General features: G+C 29.6%; 1 protein-coding gene across 2 annotated transcripts in view; it reads right to left on the reverse strand.

The window, feature by feature from the left end:
- Positions 1-17,377, reverse strand: part of LOC125064597 (BMP-binding endothelial regulator protein) — a 45,927-nt gene that overhangs the window by 18,480 nt on the left and 10,070 nt on the right. Inside the window, exons 2-3 of one of the 2 annotated variants that reach the window (XM_047671727.1) lie at positions 7,117-7,300; positions 2,154-2,254 (exon numbers count right to left, since the gene is read on the reverse strand). In XM_047671727.1, coding sequence (XP_047527683.1) covers positions 2,154-2,254; positions 7,117-7,216 — 201 coding nt within the window. In that variant the 5' untranslated portion in view covers positions 7,217-7,300. Of the gene's footprint in view, positions 1-2,153; positions 2,255-7,116; positions 7,301-17,377 lie in introns of those variants that run through there. The other variant, XM_047671730.1, reaches the window with a different exon arrangement.

Raw genomic sequence — 17,377 nt, forward strand, 5'->3', positions numbered from 1 at the left:
TGTAATAAATTTATTTAGTGACAGCAAACGTTGTGCAGGCATACTAACGGCCCTTAAACAAAACTTGAAAGACAATTATGAGCGAAGAGTATTCACAATAACACTTTTTAAACGCTGCTCAAACAACCTAAGCAATGTCGTTAAACTAAAAATATTTATTATAAAACAAGATATTTGTATTATTATTACAATGTCTGTGCCCTTTCTTAATTATACAACTAAAATGGAGCAGACTGTTTCGTACATACTTATAAAGTCTTACTATCCTTTTTTTACTCCTAACGTTAGATTGAGATAGCAATAATGACGTTGTCAAATAAGTTTAATTTTGAGATTGCTTGCAAGAGTATCTGTTTCGAATAAAATAACATGTTTTTATTATGCAAGTCAACTGTTACTTCCATCAATACATGTATACATACCCATTGTCGGCCTTGGTCGGAGAGTAAAAGAATCCAATGGCCACAATATTAATGACTATAATTTTACAATATAACAAATTTATTTCTAGATAAGTTTACAAAGGTAATTGATAAAGGTGATTGATAGGATCATGGCCTTAATACTGCGTGGAAACAATGACTGCAAAGCGAAGGACAATTTCGCTTTACACTTATAAACGCTAGAGCCGGCGTTATCTATACGATACTTAAATGCTATATTCGTTACGTGTATGTTATACTTTATGTATTAGTTTGAAGGATAACTGAGTCATTGTTAGTCCAGTGCTATATTAATACACTATATGCAGTGCATCGACAATGTCAGGGACTTCAGGAATGTGCCTCGAATTGTCAACTACCAACACGGACAACGAACATTTAATTTTTTTTCTACAACAGTATACAAATCGTTCGTATCATAGTATTTTAACGGAAATATGCTTAGATAATATATTTGATAAAATTACTAGGTTCTTCGCGCAGTTTTACACGCTTCAATCGTTGCTGTTCCGCCCCCTAAGCGGGTTATCCAAAGAAAAAATATTTTTGCGTTAGGACATTTTGCTCGTTTAAACAAACATACAATTCTTCAGCTTTATACAGACAAATTTACATTACTATGAAAATATAAAATCTCAATTTTTAATAATTTAAATAAATCACACATAACCAATTGATTTATTCTTCTGGTATTCATGTATGGAATTTTTAAAGCCAAGAAATATGTTATTATGTTGTGAAACAAAATATGTATGTATCTATAATCTATATCTCAATCCTAAGCAAACAAAGACGCGACACAGCTAGTGTTAAATATAAACTAAACAGCAAAATCACAACATTATACAATATTGCAAATATTATTTAAGTTCGCTAGATAGTATAAAGCAAAGTCGCTTCCCGCCGTCTGTAGGCTTAGATCTTTTAAACTATGCAACGGATTTTAATGAGGTTTTTATCAATAAATAGAGCGATTCAAGATTAATGTTTATATAATAGTATAGAAATGCCGAGAATTTCAAATATCCTAGCCGGAAAAAAACAAGATTTTTTTCTTTTTATGATTGTTGTTAAATTTTAAAGATGTACCCACTACTTATATAAAGCCGGGACGTGTAGCTAGTTAACAATCATTCAAAACAGAATCTAATATACTTGTTGGTTGCGTTAGTTATCGATAAAATTTAATACTATATACATTTCTCCGACGGTGTTTTTTCAATAAGACCTCGTTTAAGAGTATGGGTACTTTTGAATAAGCTATTGAGGTTTAATTTCATAATTTTTCACATATTTATGTAACAATGAATAGTAAAGTAAGATTCTGTTAATATCCTACCCGTGAGCAAAGAACTCACTCTCTTGAGGAAATGGATTGAGAACATATATCTACTACCACGTTACTTCGACACGGGCACCTTTCTTTGAGACAAATTATAAAAAAAATAAGCACATAAAAACTCAGTAGCATCGCCCGGCCAATCCGCGATTTTAAATACCATAGTTTACCTTCTAAGTCTTCTTATAAATAATAACGAACATTTGTAATAAGACGTCGTCACAAAAGCATAACTAATTTACTTTAATTTTTAATTACTTATTCACTTTGTTTTAATATGATTATACGATCTGTTTGTTTAAGGAGGTGACTTGGTCAATCCGGCGACTAAGCTCGTAGGTGAACTAAAGAGAATAAAAAAGGGCACATACTTTGCACATACAACGGAAGCAGCTGCTCCAGTCCTGCTCGAGTCTCTCATCCTGGAGACGAACGGTCTCGCCTTCATTTGAACACGGTGCTCGATGGCCTTCTGAAAAAATAAAACATTACGTTATTACTGGAAAAATATCGTTACTTTTTGCTACAATGCAGTAATAATTATAGTATTTGTGTCATTAATTGTATTTTTTTTTTATCTTTAGAATTGTAATGATAAGAAATTTTGCAGATCTAATAAAACTTACTATATTATAAAAAACACTTAAGATGGTCATAATATTTCTTCATTGTCATCCTATTAAGCCTTAAAGATATTTTAATAAATGTAATAAATAAGTATTATTGTATTTTTATATGAATCAGGAAATACGTATACAGGTTTTTAACGTATTTATATAAAACTGGTTACACGTTAAATAGTCTATCAAGTGATTTAGTCATTACTTCCAATACGTTTCGCGCGATATTCGGTCGGAGATGATACCGGCATGATGGTTGCTGTCGTAGCCGGTTGATTTACCTTGATTAAAGTCACGGATCCGCATTCTTACTACGTACCGAAAATTCGGCGCCACCGGTTACTAAGATATACGTAAATATTTTGGTAATTAATGTGTGCTCGACTCAAACACTACGAAATTATTCACCAGACGATAAATATGCGAAATATTTGCCAAGTATTATTAATGGTTTGGCTTTTAATGCAAAAGATATACAACGATTTTAAACGGATATCTTCTTATTATGCAATGACATCGTTGATTAAAATAAATACAAATTATTAATTGTGTAATGTACTTCATTGATCATAAGATATATTTTTATTTCGTTAAAGTATTTTCGTTTCGTGATCAAGTTTTATTTACTTTTAGAGTTGCGGCTCATAGCAACAGGTGACTGTCAAGGTTAACGAATATTTTAACGAAATTGCTAAATTTCAGTATATCAAGGAAATAGAAGCTCGTCTGTTCTAAAATATCACAAATTAAATAGAGGTTTTTTAAGCGGAAATCCTTAATAATTGCTTAATGTCATTAGGAAAACTTTTATGTAGATTGCCTCTGAAGGCTCTAAGAAAATAAGATTTTATATTTTACTTGTACTTAATATGTACAATTAGAAAACTTCTCTTCCATTGTAATTTTATTATTAATTCAATTATCTACTACTTCCTGGAATATAAAATTAAGTAAATCAATTTTTCTACAAAAATTATGTCCCATTTGCAACAGCATATTTTTAATATTCTGATATTAAAAAATAAACTGTTGCATATTATTATAGTATTATTATTGTTGTTGTATCAATTATTGTATATTTATTAAATAACCTGCCTTTGTTAAACAACCTAACTTTAGTAATTATTTCGCTGTAGTTTATTGATGGAGCTTTTAATTTACTGTTAAATAAAATTAAATATAAATATACTTTTACCAAAAATACTAAAATATTTATATTTTGTCTAAAACAAGTTGGTCTAATTTGGCAAGGAATAAAAAGGACATATTTTATGAACAGAGAAAACAGACTATGTAAATTAAAAAAAAAAAAACTCGTTATATCAATCTTGTCTTATCTGTGTGTATTATATATTTAATCACTGGCAAGTGATTGTATAACTTTCGAACGACTTGACTGATTGTTATTTTAGGATCTAATAGTTGGTATAGTGAAGTTAATATCAAATTAAAAATATACATTACTTTTGTGGCAAAGGTGAAATTTGTATGGATATAAGTTGCGCCATTGGTCGACGTACTATTAATTTTGATATTAATTATTGGCGTTAAATTTCGTCATATGTTTAACAGATACAAATTAAGCTAAACAAGCATTGAGTTTGCTGTCAAAATTCAATCAATTCTGACCTCCTTACATGATTTACTATATCTATTATCATATGTGTAAGTTTACAGCTACATCATTAAAGCCTAACAACACTTACATTCATAAAAATATGCAGATTTGACGTTACACGTTACCTTTAAAAAATACTTCAATGTTACACCAATAAACTACACAATCAGCCTATTTTGTTTTATTTATAACTAAGAATTTTGATTTTGTAGAAATAATATATTTAATATAAAAAATATACAAAATAATATGTCTCAGTAAAAGTACCTACACATCTATGAAAAAGTACGAACGTTGATATTAAATATTATATTAATTTAAATTAAAAACGGTGGCACAAAAAAAAACATTAATTATTTTTATTATTTGTTAATAATATAAATTATTATTAAATGTAGTCAAGTTTTTTTTTCTATAAATTGTTGGTTCGTTGTGCCATAAATTAGACATTACGCAACACTAGGATTGTCACAGAATCCACCTTGCTCTCAAACAACCGGTATACGAGTATTGCAGAGACCGCCTGGACCAAGCCAAGCGTTTCTATCTTTAAATTGTTAATACGCATCAAATTATTATCACACATTTATAAAGTAGATGACACCATATAAAACAGGTAACATATTTGTTTTTTTTTTATATTTATAGAATTTAATAAATTTATAGGAAGTTAAGGTTTTACTAAAAGTATCATACTATTGAAATGAAGGTTAATAAAAATCATTTTTTTGTGAGAAGACATTTATTAGCACTTTTGAATTGCCAATTGACAAGATTCAATTAAACGTAGAGCTCGACATGTTCGGAGTTTAGATTTTAACCAGAATAAAAGAAATTTTATTTAAATTCTTTTATTACCCATCCAACTTACATATATACGAATGATATTCTCGTACAATTAAATAAATAAATCCTGCATAATAAAACGAATACTAACTTCACGCTTTTTATCATCTACCTTTATCTCGTATAGAAAAATATGACTTGACTATTGATGCTTTTTTAATTCTATATTATTGGAAATGTATCTTTTCATCGTGGTTTAATGAAAATATGAACAAATATTTCCTCTCGATTGTGAGTTCGTGACCTAACCATTAAGTCATTCGCGAGTCATTGCACTATCTGAATAGTCGCTATAAGACCTAAGTTTAATATATTATTTCTGCACAACAAACATTTATATATACTGTAGCTGATTATACAACTATATATTAAAATATCGTTGTGATATGTTAATGTAGATTAATTGTAAAAATAATATATTGTTTTATTAATTAATTATTGGAAGGCAAATTACCAAACTACCTATGTTATGGTAAGTCACATTTACCTACAGACACTGAAACTGCTAGAAGTTAAAACTAAGCTTGACACTGGTAATACTCCACAAACCATGTTCAGAATTAAATTAAATATAAGAACGATGTCCTTTTTGTCTAGCTGTTGTAACTGCGGTAGTATGAACTCCTAAAACTTGGACGTTTTGCTAGGATTCAAACATTATTTACCCGTTGATAATTGCAATTCCGTAAAATTGAGCAAATAAATAACAGCCCTTGTTATCTTGTAAGTAGTAGACGTGTAGCGTCTACTATATAAAATATATGGACTGGCTGTTATCTGCCTTCGTCAAGGGGTGATGGTCAAAAATCAAATCTTCAAGTTTCGGTCGATTTTGCTATTTTTTAGTACATTACATTTTAAGGCTTAAATTTTCAAACTGTTCTTTTATTGGGTAGGGCTGATATGCTTTAAATAAGGTTGAGGAGAGCACTTTGAATAGAAGATGTATTCAAATTATAAAAGCTGATTAACAAAACGAAAAAGCAATGGATAATACGCGGATACTGTTTTTCACTATTACGATAGAAAAAAAAAACAAATGAAAAAGTATTGAAAATATTGTATAAACAACTTATAAAATAAAATATCAATGTACTAATACTAAAACGATAGAATTAAGGTAACCTGCAACTTCACAATCAACACGAATGCACAAGAGTAAGAAAAAAGTTAAAAAAATAAGTTAAACCAAGCCTAATTTATTACATTAATTAAAATTATACTAGAATGTTCTGCCACAATACGCAAGAGTATTTGCAAAGTTTTATATAAGTCACTTGCTTCGAGCTAGCTCCTTCTAACTAGTTAGCTTAAATTTCATTTGCCTATTAGGTGTATGTGTGCTTAGAGAATATAATTATTTATGAAATTTACCAAAAAGTAACATAACCGTCTAGAAATAGGATAATACTATCACCCACTATTCAGAAAATAAGTAAACAAATTGATTTTCTCTTACTTTTTCTCTTAACGACTACTAATTAAATTAATAGAATATTCGTAGCAATGTTTTAGTCAGACTATTTTATAATAATATTGTTTATATACTTCTATTTCTTAGTATTTGATTTAATTAATACTATTATTAATATTTTATTATCTGTGATTAAGATACAAAAGTGCCTAATTAATTAAATTATTGTACCATAGCTTTATCCAATTGATTTTATCTCACAGATATTTTATATAATTACGTCATCAGTGCGTAAATTAATCTATATGATTGTTTTCAATTATACATACATTATATGTATATAAATTGCAACAAAATTCAAATTCGTATTACTGTTCTTTACAAGAATCATTCGAGCGTAATTTCATATAGGTTTCTTTACCAATACTGCGTGTCGCATATCGAATTCACGAATCACTGAAATCAAATAATCTCTCTCTGGTTATTGCATTAGCAGCTGCCTGCTTTGGAATCGAAATAGCAACTTGGTGTTGCTTACAAAACGATATCAGTCCGATATCTGTACAATTATCACTACAAGTTGCAGTTACATTTACATTGCCACTGGAGTTGTTTCAATTAAACGTCGACGTAGATATAAATAATGGATGCAATACACGTGCCCACTAGTCAGCGCTAGTGTTCATTATCCAGCTGTTCACCTGATGGTTTTTTTTTATTCTATAAATATTCTGCCCTGTTTTATAACCATATTAAATTGTAAAATAAACTTTTATTGTTATAATCTATCTGGAATTTACGCATTTATTAGGTATATAAATCTGAAAGCTACTAACTGATAACGCCGTAAATGGAGCCATCGGCAACGATGTAGTCGGAGAACATCGCAAGCAGCAGAAGACAGGCAACGGCATGTGTGGAGCGCGGGCCGGGCATGGTCGCGGCTACTCGCGGCGCCGGCGCACGCCGCTGCGCGCCCCTCGCATCACACCCTCGCGCCACGCGACTCGTGCGCAACACCTGCAACGTCACACACACGTAACTCCTCGAATCACCTCCTACGTATAATTAGCTCATGACCACACTCACGACGGCATGCATGCTCTCGGAATGCCAAATCACCCTCGTAGATCGATAGCGAACACTGGTTTACATTATTCTTAATCTATTTATTTATATGGTAACAAATGAATGGTAGTAATCTGCTGTATTTCTTGAATCGTTTGTATTTAAAAATATGTACAGTATAAATAGTATTCGTTAAATATTTTGCACGGTTTATTTTAACCTATTTATGTATACGTATATAATATAAATATATATTGACTTTATGTAAGTTTATTAAGTAGGTAGATTTAGAAATAATAATTCATTAGCAAATTGGATTAGAGAAACTTGATTCGTAATATTATTAGGTATATGTACCACAGCACCCCACGACTTAACGATTGAACTGTGTAATCTATTGCATATTACGTTACGAGCCGTTAAAACAATGTTATCCTCGTATTATTATTATAATCTTACACCTAAACATTTGTATGGAACAATAATTTGCTTATTAAATTCTAACAAAGGATACCGTATCAAACAAATGGTAATTTTTGTCATATTTTTAAAATTTACTCAATATAACAATTGACCAAATTTGATTTATAAAAATTGAAATTAAATTACATCACAGTAAAACTTACCGATCCCAGAGTAAGGAAGGTAAAACTTAAACTACACATTACTAAAGCTTTTAATAAAAGTAGAATCTTTAATGCTTCGCTTTGATGTAATCCAATAGAATGTAATTTGGCAAAATAACAAATCATCGGAATGTACAGTGACGTCACGACGTGGACAAGTCAATGGACTTCAAATTATCAAGTGATAAGTATATTATTTAGCACGATTTCTTACAAAGCCGCCCTATAGATATACCGATAGACAGCGGTGATTGATCGAGAATAGGATTGGAAAGCCTAAATGTATGTGGAATGAAAAATCTTCTCGTAGAAAAATCTAGTTTTTTTTTTAATGACATTTGGCTTACGCTCTATTTTATTCATACTTGATGGTAAGTGATTAGTCTAACATGAAAAGTGTTTGCCTAGATGTATATATACATATGTTATTGTAATACAAAATTAGTTACCGTATACATATATAAACATTCGATTTCATATTTTTAAGCTATTTATTAATAGCATTTGATGTATATTTTAGTATAAACAAAGGAAACATAATGATAAAATTAAGATTAACATTATAATATTAACAGTTTAAACAACCTTCTCCGATGACGCAAGTGTCTGTATGCATTACGGTATTACGGTATAAAGAGAACCACTGACGTCTGAACCTTTGTTGGAAATTAGAATACGATTTACAATTTACATAATTACGAGATATCTGCAAGTACTAGCTTCCTTTTATGGTTAAACATCCACTTTTGTGTAACTATGTCTCAATGGGATTGTTTAAAAAGTACTGTAACAATATTTACAATACTCGTAAAAACTATTTATATTCGTATTATTGCATAATTCGTTACTGTTTAGTTTAGCTTAAATTATTTTTATTACTATTTAAACTACGATAAAGACATCGAGATATTTGAAAAACGAACGTCCAAACATTTAATTTTTCAGTAATTTAAGACTTTCGTAACGATAATACTCGTGCTTAAAATATCTCTGTGTGTGTAAGACGACTAAAAGTAACGATAGCAAAAAAATTTGATTATTTTTGTTATGTTTATTTCACTAAAAATGAATGAATATAACCTGGATGGAATAATTCTATAACGAAAACGTTGCTAATTAATTAAAATATTATTGAGTTTTAATTTTTCAATATCTCACTGTCGAACTAAAGCCGGAATCTCCTTTTGAGGTATGATAATCAAAAAAAATAAAAATCGATATTGTATGATTATTAAATTGAATGGTTGTTTACATTTTCTAACGTCATTTTCGAACATCAACACTCAGCGTGATACGTATTTATGACATAATGGTTTGTAATAAAGATACAGAGATTACTGAACTAAATTCATTTCAATAAACATTACATACTAATATTTTACAGAATTCTTCGGTACATGTATTAGTCACTGGGCTTCACCTGAGCTGGGTCGGATTTTGATAATTAAATTTGTGTGTGCGAGTACATCTTGGCTTCGATCCGATCTAATCGAGATCGTGTTCTTATTTACCCGTACGATTTAGGAGACCGGCAAGGAGCTATTCCATAACCTTTTGAAAAATTTAGTGATAATTACTAAAAAGTAAGCTGATATATTACTTCGTTAATTTTATCTACATGTGCAAATATGTGGTGCAAATTTGCTATTATTATGATGACATTTGACGATTCTATTGGGAAAAATCCTCTGAGAGCATTTATCGCACGCAATCCGTATAAATCGTTAAAGCTTCACTAAAATATATGGTACTTGGTAAAGCTTTAAGGATTTGAGTCGATTATGCATTATTTTGTCTGGAAAATTCCAATTCTGTTCTCTAAAATGCCAGAGCTACATAAATATAAAACCAAGTAAGATTGTAAGCTTAAGTATTGATTGTATAAGTAATTACTCTATTTGTATCAACAATAAATCTAAATTAAAAAAAAAAAAAAACTATCCAAAACAACCGACTAAAACTGACATTACATTGAACATTGCTTCATACATAGAACACTCGTAGGTAAGTAGACACATACCGAACAAACGTCCTTACCATTTTTTACAACATTCCACACGAACATTGACCTCAAATAGGTACCTAGTCGGACTTATAGAATTTATTTATTAATAACAGAGTCTCGCAAAAAGTGTTTCATATTAAATGCGTTTAACCTTCTTAACTAAAAACACGAAATATTACAAAAATACTTTGAAATTAATCTATATATCTATATTATAGATCGTACCCGTTATCCGTGAAATCTAAAACGTAATAAAGAAATCAAATAACTTAAAAATAAAAATACTGCAATTGGTACGTTATCCTTCAGGTCTTTTATTAAACATTTTTTCGCTTTTTTTGATCGCGCTAATCTCTGGAACTATAGATAGTAAGTTATAACATTTAATAGCCCAATTTTTGGGGAGGTTATGGGACTTATGGGCTTTTTAATAACATACAATCGAGCAGAAGTATCGTTTGACGCGGATGAAACCACTTGTAGCGTATAAGGTATATAATTAAATATCTCGACTATGAGATATTTGTCAATTACGTTAGTTCCGGTTTCATATCCTCCTTTGTAATGCGTTTTTAGACGCCGCAAAAAAAAAACTCGTTATGAATTCGCTCAACTTAGTCTTTTTGCTAAATACGAGCAAAGCATTGCTATTTATATTATTAGTACTTGCGTGGCTCGAGTTCATTAAATAACGCAAATAAACATCAAATAAATCAAACGCAACACCCAGGATATGAAATCTGACGTTAGATTTTTATTTCTTTTGCGATATCGTGAAAACTATATTTATTGTACTTAATAATAACTAAGTACATAATAAAATTATTATTTAATTAAAGCGAAAAATAGTCTATTTAATTAAAACGATGATATGTTTAAAATAAGTATTAGTGAGTTTTAAATTTATATATAAATATCTATCAGTTTAATAAATGATCATATGATTCTCTTTTTTTTTTAATTTGTTATCGTTTCATAAATGGAAGGCGTTTAATAAATAATTAGTTTTTATTACACGATACGATACAAGATGCCACTTAAATTAAAGACGGTAGCCACATCCGGTAACGAGTATTGTTACTTTTTTTTTGTACCACATGTCAATCAGTTAATTGTCATTAAAAATGCTGAGCACACAATACGTTACATAAAAACTTGTAGTGATATGAAATGAGGAAAAAATATTATATTACTACTCTTGTTGATACATAACACACAACACGGGCTGTCAAAAATATTTAATATGAAACTAACAGATTAAAAAAATCTAATAAAAGTATATTTAAAAATATTAATTGTTATATTTTGGTAAGTTAAGTACCTGATAATAGGCACAGAGTAAATATGGAATTAAAAAAGAACAGTTTTTTTATAGACAATAGGTATAAAATAAAAATTGTAATTTGGAAAAGAAATTAATAGTAATCAGATGCCAATTACTTTTATTATTAAAAATAAAACTTTTTCCAAGAAATATTATACTTAAAAAATCGTGTAAGTTCAACTTGTATATCTTTATTAATTATTTTTATCGATTGATTGTTTGACAGCCCTGGTTGATACACATTGTGTTGATGATTTGTTATGACTAGGGACAAATGAATTCACATCACCAAATATTTCGTTCCATAGTGAAGTAATATCTAAACACGTATAACTAATATAATAAACTAATACATGAAGCTTTATCCAAAAATAGTCGATATATATATATTAAAACAGCACATATCTAATAAATTTAAAAAGGGAGATGAATTTTAAAATTCGTTTAACCGGTAAGAAACAAATTACTCGATGTAATTTATAAATCGAAGGAGAAATATGTAGCTAATGTAAACCTTAAAGATATTGTTGTTTTATAAGATTTAAATATCGAGATAAAATTATAATTAATATTAAAAAAAAACACACACACACAAAATTATTCCAATGAGTACCTGAATAATATAAAAACACAGAACAAACTGAGTCTGTAAATTGAGTTTAAGTTAAATTTAGTTGGCTGCTCATTATTTCAAGTAATTAAATGAATAAATATCATTATTATAATATAACATTATATTCATTAAAATAAGTAGTAAAAATCATACTAACATTTTCTGCCATTGAGCGTATTATTAGACACAAAACAACCTCACTCAAAACGAACCGAAACACTAAAAAGTCGTCAGATTATACAAAGTCTAAAGACCACCATGCTGGTCTCCTGGAAAGCAGCGCTAAGCATTCAAAAGAATGTGCTTTGTTTCCACATGGGAACATTTTAGCGCCCACGGCATAACTTCCGCGAAGGCATTTAGCAAGCCATTGATAAAATTAACTACACGACAAATTACCGGCTATTGAATAAAACATAATCCGTTTCAAATGAGACACACATGAACTATTGCGGGCGGTCAATGCTAAGACGTTTAATGTTCAGTTAATAGTAGTTTAAACTTATTTATACGTATCTGTTAAATAAATTACTTGATCAATTTATCTTAGAAACTAATGCTGATTACTTTACTATTTCAATGATAACTCCTTTTCTAGTGAATTATTGTCTATTACAAATTAAAATAACTTTATTTTTCGTTTAACGTATTGGTATAAGATTATAGTTTATGTTTTTCAAAAGTTAAATTAAATGCTTAAAAAATTCATTAACAATCGTAATTAACAAAGTCAATTACATAATTAATACACAAACAGTGCATCAATTAACTTGTTGAATTATATTAATAGATATTAGTACTAATTACAATTTCAAAGGTCAATGATAAACAAACCATAGATAATTGGGTCATGTGTTATAGCTATTATTATTTGCACTTTATAAGTCCAAGTTATTACTTTAAAATACTTAATATATACTTAATAATGTATAACAAATGTATCACCATAACTAAGATTTTGGCAGTATATTCTGAGATATGAGCTAATGTGTATTTATTAAAAAAAAAGTAAAGTTAACTTTCACTTTTTTAGTTTTAAAATTGTAAAATATAGGTAATTATTCTTTTTTCTTCATGTTTTAAGTTATTCCTGCATTAACGTGCAGGTTAAAAAAATGTATTTAGTATCAAATTTAAAATATTATATGTGTGTCCACATCAACCATTTTGTTAATTTCGAGTTTGAATATAGAAATCTGCTGCTTGTACAATTTAACATGCCTAACCGAAGCCTGGACTTTTGGCTGCTGATCCTTTCCAATATACATATTTAATTAAGCGATCGACTAGTTATAGTTTTATCAAGTATATAAATCAATATTTAAGTCATATGATGGTGGAGGAATCAAATCAATATCTGTTTCAGGCTATAATGCTATATTAACTTCATTTTACGATGCGGTAAAAGTTTTTTAATTTTTTAATTTTCATTATGATTTTATAACTTTTTTTACGACAACTATTTAGTATGCTTTACTGTTCGTGGTACTTGACCTCGATCTCCAATTAAAAGTTGATATTTCTATATAAATATTATTGTATGGCACCCATAAATTTCAATAAGAAAGTTGATATTAATGGTCATAATAATATCAGTATTAATTATAACGTAATGTTAAAAATATGTATTTGGTTACATACATAAAATTTTATGGACAAATAACTTCAAATGACAATTATTACAGCTTATTAAATTACAAAAGAAATAATGGTCGGATATGTCAAAGTACGTTTAATTAATTATAACTAGGCGTTATGGGCAAGTTCTTCGTTGTTAGTTGTTTGATCAATAAACCTACTTGGGAAGTAAATATTAACTGTGAGAACCTTAAGCAATTGCAGGTGGCTCGCCGGCATTTATTAGATTAATAAATGTAAACAAATTATTCATGTAAACCTGCTGAGCTAGCGTGAGATAACCGTTAATAATTTTATTAGCCATCATCTCCATATGCATCCCGGATCGAAGATTACGAGATTTAGAAAGTCGATTTATCTATGGGGCTTGGGTGAGAAGACGGTTGACACGGCGTAACGTCAATCGTCACCTACTTTCTCAGAAGCATCGGAGGTCGGGAGGAGCGGTGGCAGCACAAGGTCGCGGTAAGGCAAACCACTCGCCGTCAGAATCTTCGTATTGACACGCGCATACCAGTCCCAGAACGGAACGCGGTCGCAATAAAAACTCTCGTATATATTTCACGCGTGCGCAACATTATCTCGATGCTCTCGGCTCCGATTACTTAATGCTCCACCTAACTGTACACGAGCAGCGAAACAAGATCGGGTTTTTTCTCGGCAAGTTCGACGATCCGCAAGGGCGAGATCACCTCGGGGTGTAGTTCCGTGTTGCGGGCTGTTTCCTTGTTTTTGATAACTTAAATGTATGGTATTAAGTATGCAATTACCATTTATACTGACACATTAAATAAAAAATAAATACAAACTAAACAAGACACTTTGATTTTACCTTTTCATTGTCTTTTAACATTTCGTGCAATGAAATTAAATTATCGTAATAACAAATTCATTTAATTCTTTATTTAAATTACATTTCGTATTTTATCGCTCAGATTAGTCTTATGATAGCTAAATAAATCTTAGTTATCAGAGTCTCATTAACATAGCGATTATCCTACGCTACCGTGCAACGAATTATCTTGTACAAATATTGAAGGAAAACCCGTAATTACCCTTTGTTAGCTGAGATATATTTGGAACTATGTAATCTAGGTGCAAATGGGTAATTCCTACTGAACATAAATTGCTGTTTAATATTTTTTACCCGTGAAAATTTATAATTGCTACAAACAGTTTTTATTGAGGTGTATAGTTATTTTTTTTATGGTACATGTATTCCTATTCCTTTCAAATCGCCGATAAATAATTAAAGAAGCATTCTGAAATTAAATTAATATATTTAAATTTCCCACCTCTATATCAACTATGTTTGGATGGATGGATTAGCAACTCGGTTCTTTTAATGTGTTTAAAATATTTATATATAGTCTGTGGTGTATACAAATATGTAAATTATATAATCTAATAACTCTGGGAAAAGTAAGTATTTTTGCTTCATTCATCTCCTCACACCATTAAGTTATTTTATTAAATATATCAGAAATTAAACAAATGGGAATAATTTTACACATTTAAACCTTCTCACAGTTAAATCAATGTGTAAAAAATTTAGCAGTGGTGTTAAACAATGAATACCGTTTCTTAAAGGCGACTGGTAACAGGTAATTGAATTAACAGTCCCGAACATAACATGTCCATTAAGCCTCTACAAACACGAGAAAAAATATTGACTTCAAAGTCACTGTACTATGGAACTAATTTTAATAAACCGTGTCCATATTGCCAATAATAATTATATGCTTAAGTATTAAAGTAAAAGCAACATTCTGGAATAACTAGACTTAGACCTTCTCTTTAAGCGACTTAAAAAAAGAAGGAAATTATCAATTCGATAGTATATAATATGTATGTACATCTTTTTTTTGTGTTTATAACCTCAGAACTCTGTCATATATGAACCGTTTTTATTTTCTTTTGTTAAGAAGAATATACTTCCCGATTGGTCCAATTTTAAATTTGAAGAAAAAGTTTAGTTCGATTATTTTGTTAATATTTTATGAGAACAAAGTTTCGAGCATATTATAATCCACCACGAAGTTCCTTTACAGTTTGGTAGATTCCCTTATGACAGATTTTTATCAGACACATGCAGCTTCACGATGTTTCAGATCGCTGCCGAGCACGAGCTGAATTATAAACACAAATTAAGCTCATGAAAATTCAGCAGGACTTACCCTGTTTGAAACTGCAATCTTCGGTTAACATTCATGAGCTCTATCTCAAAAGTACGTTAGAAAATGTCGTAGTTCTGCTATGCTATTAATATCATATCACAGTTTATTAAATGTCATGAACTGTAAAAGTAAGGCCGTGCGCGATTAACACAACAAAAACCAGCAACTAGCTATTGACCAAGTGTCAAATGGGCATTATGATATTTATCTTTATACTACGTTTAATGATAAGGTTTTCGTAAATACAGAACCCTTAAATTGTACGTAAAAATGCGTCTTAATCACGCTTAGTAGTCATAGTACTTGTGTCGGTGCATACAAATACTTTGTGTTACGAGGAAAATAAAAAATGCTAATAATGTAGGACTTGTTGACAGTTAAATGATTATTATTTATAATTGCAGTAACTATAATGTCTTGATCTTAAAAAAAATGTCCCTGTGTGAGTTTCCTTGAACGAAGTTTGAATGTAGTTTGTATTTAGTCGTAGGTTAGATTTATTAATATAATTATTATGAATCAGTATGGTAAGCGATTAATCTTTGGTATCTAGTTAGATACTCGCACAAAACCATACCATCAGTGGGCTAATTAATATAAAAGTTAGGCTGTAACTCGCTTTAATATGATCTAACTACCACGTTTTGATTCAGATTCAAAGTCTGCAATATGATTCTTACATTTGAAATGTTACATCTATTTTATTTAAAATTTTAATCCTTTTTTATATATTGTATGCGCCCTTTTAGATACTAAATTGCATTTCATTTCATAATAGTTATATATATGTCCTACATTAAATCATATATGAAATATCATAAAAGAATTCATTACAATCAGTTCAATGATTAAGTTTCGATTAGGTTAGGAACAGACAGACAAAGTCGCTTTCGCAATTATAATATTAAGTATAGAGGCATAGATAAAGTCACCTGCTGTACCAGCAACGATATTAGCATAGTGGCATTATTAATTGAATGGCTTATCATGAGTTAGACACTAGTAACTGTGTAAATTAGGCGTGGCACAGGATGTATTGTATAAGGCGTAGTTCCTAGAATAATTCTAATCCTTTTAAGGTCCCTACAAATTAATATAAACATAGTACATATTATTAGACAACTAATTTGGAATTAAATTAAATATCGTTAAACATTTTTGACAAAAGGTTGCCCTGTGATTTGGATGTAATGATGTACCAGGCTAATTAGGGATCTACGCTCTATATTTAGGTATGTATATATTATGTACATGTCTAAAGTTAAACACACATTTAAAAATAATAATTAAGTAAGGTAAGAATATTTTGGTTATTTGTCTGTAGTGTGTTTTTTTACACGTTTTTGTTTTATTTCTCTATCCTTCTATTTTCATTTGACGAGTCGTTGTATTTTAAAAAACGTATTTAGTTAACATTAAAATCGATTCAGATGGGATGTTGATATTGTGATCAAACTAGACCGTTGCCATATAAATTGATACAAAAATATATATTTGTTATTTATGAAGTCTTCGCCTATGGATTTGCCTTTTTCGAATTAGATCCTTGGGCTAAGTTTGCATTCTAAATTCAAATTAATGTAAAAAACAGGTAAGCTCTTTTGTCATGACTTTTATGTTATAAAGTATTAACAATTATTACGTAT

Source organism: Vanessa atalanta, chromosome 6 (assembly GCF_905147765.1).
Source record: "Vanessa atalanta chromosome 6, ilVanAtal1.2, whole genome shotgun sequence".
Lineage (NCBI taxonomy): Eukaryota > Metazoa > Arthropoda > Insecta > Lepidoptera > Nymphalidae > Vanessa > Vanessa atalanta.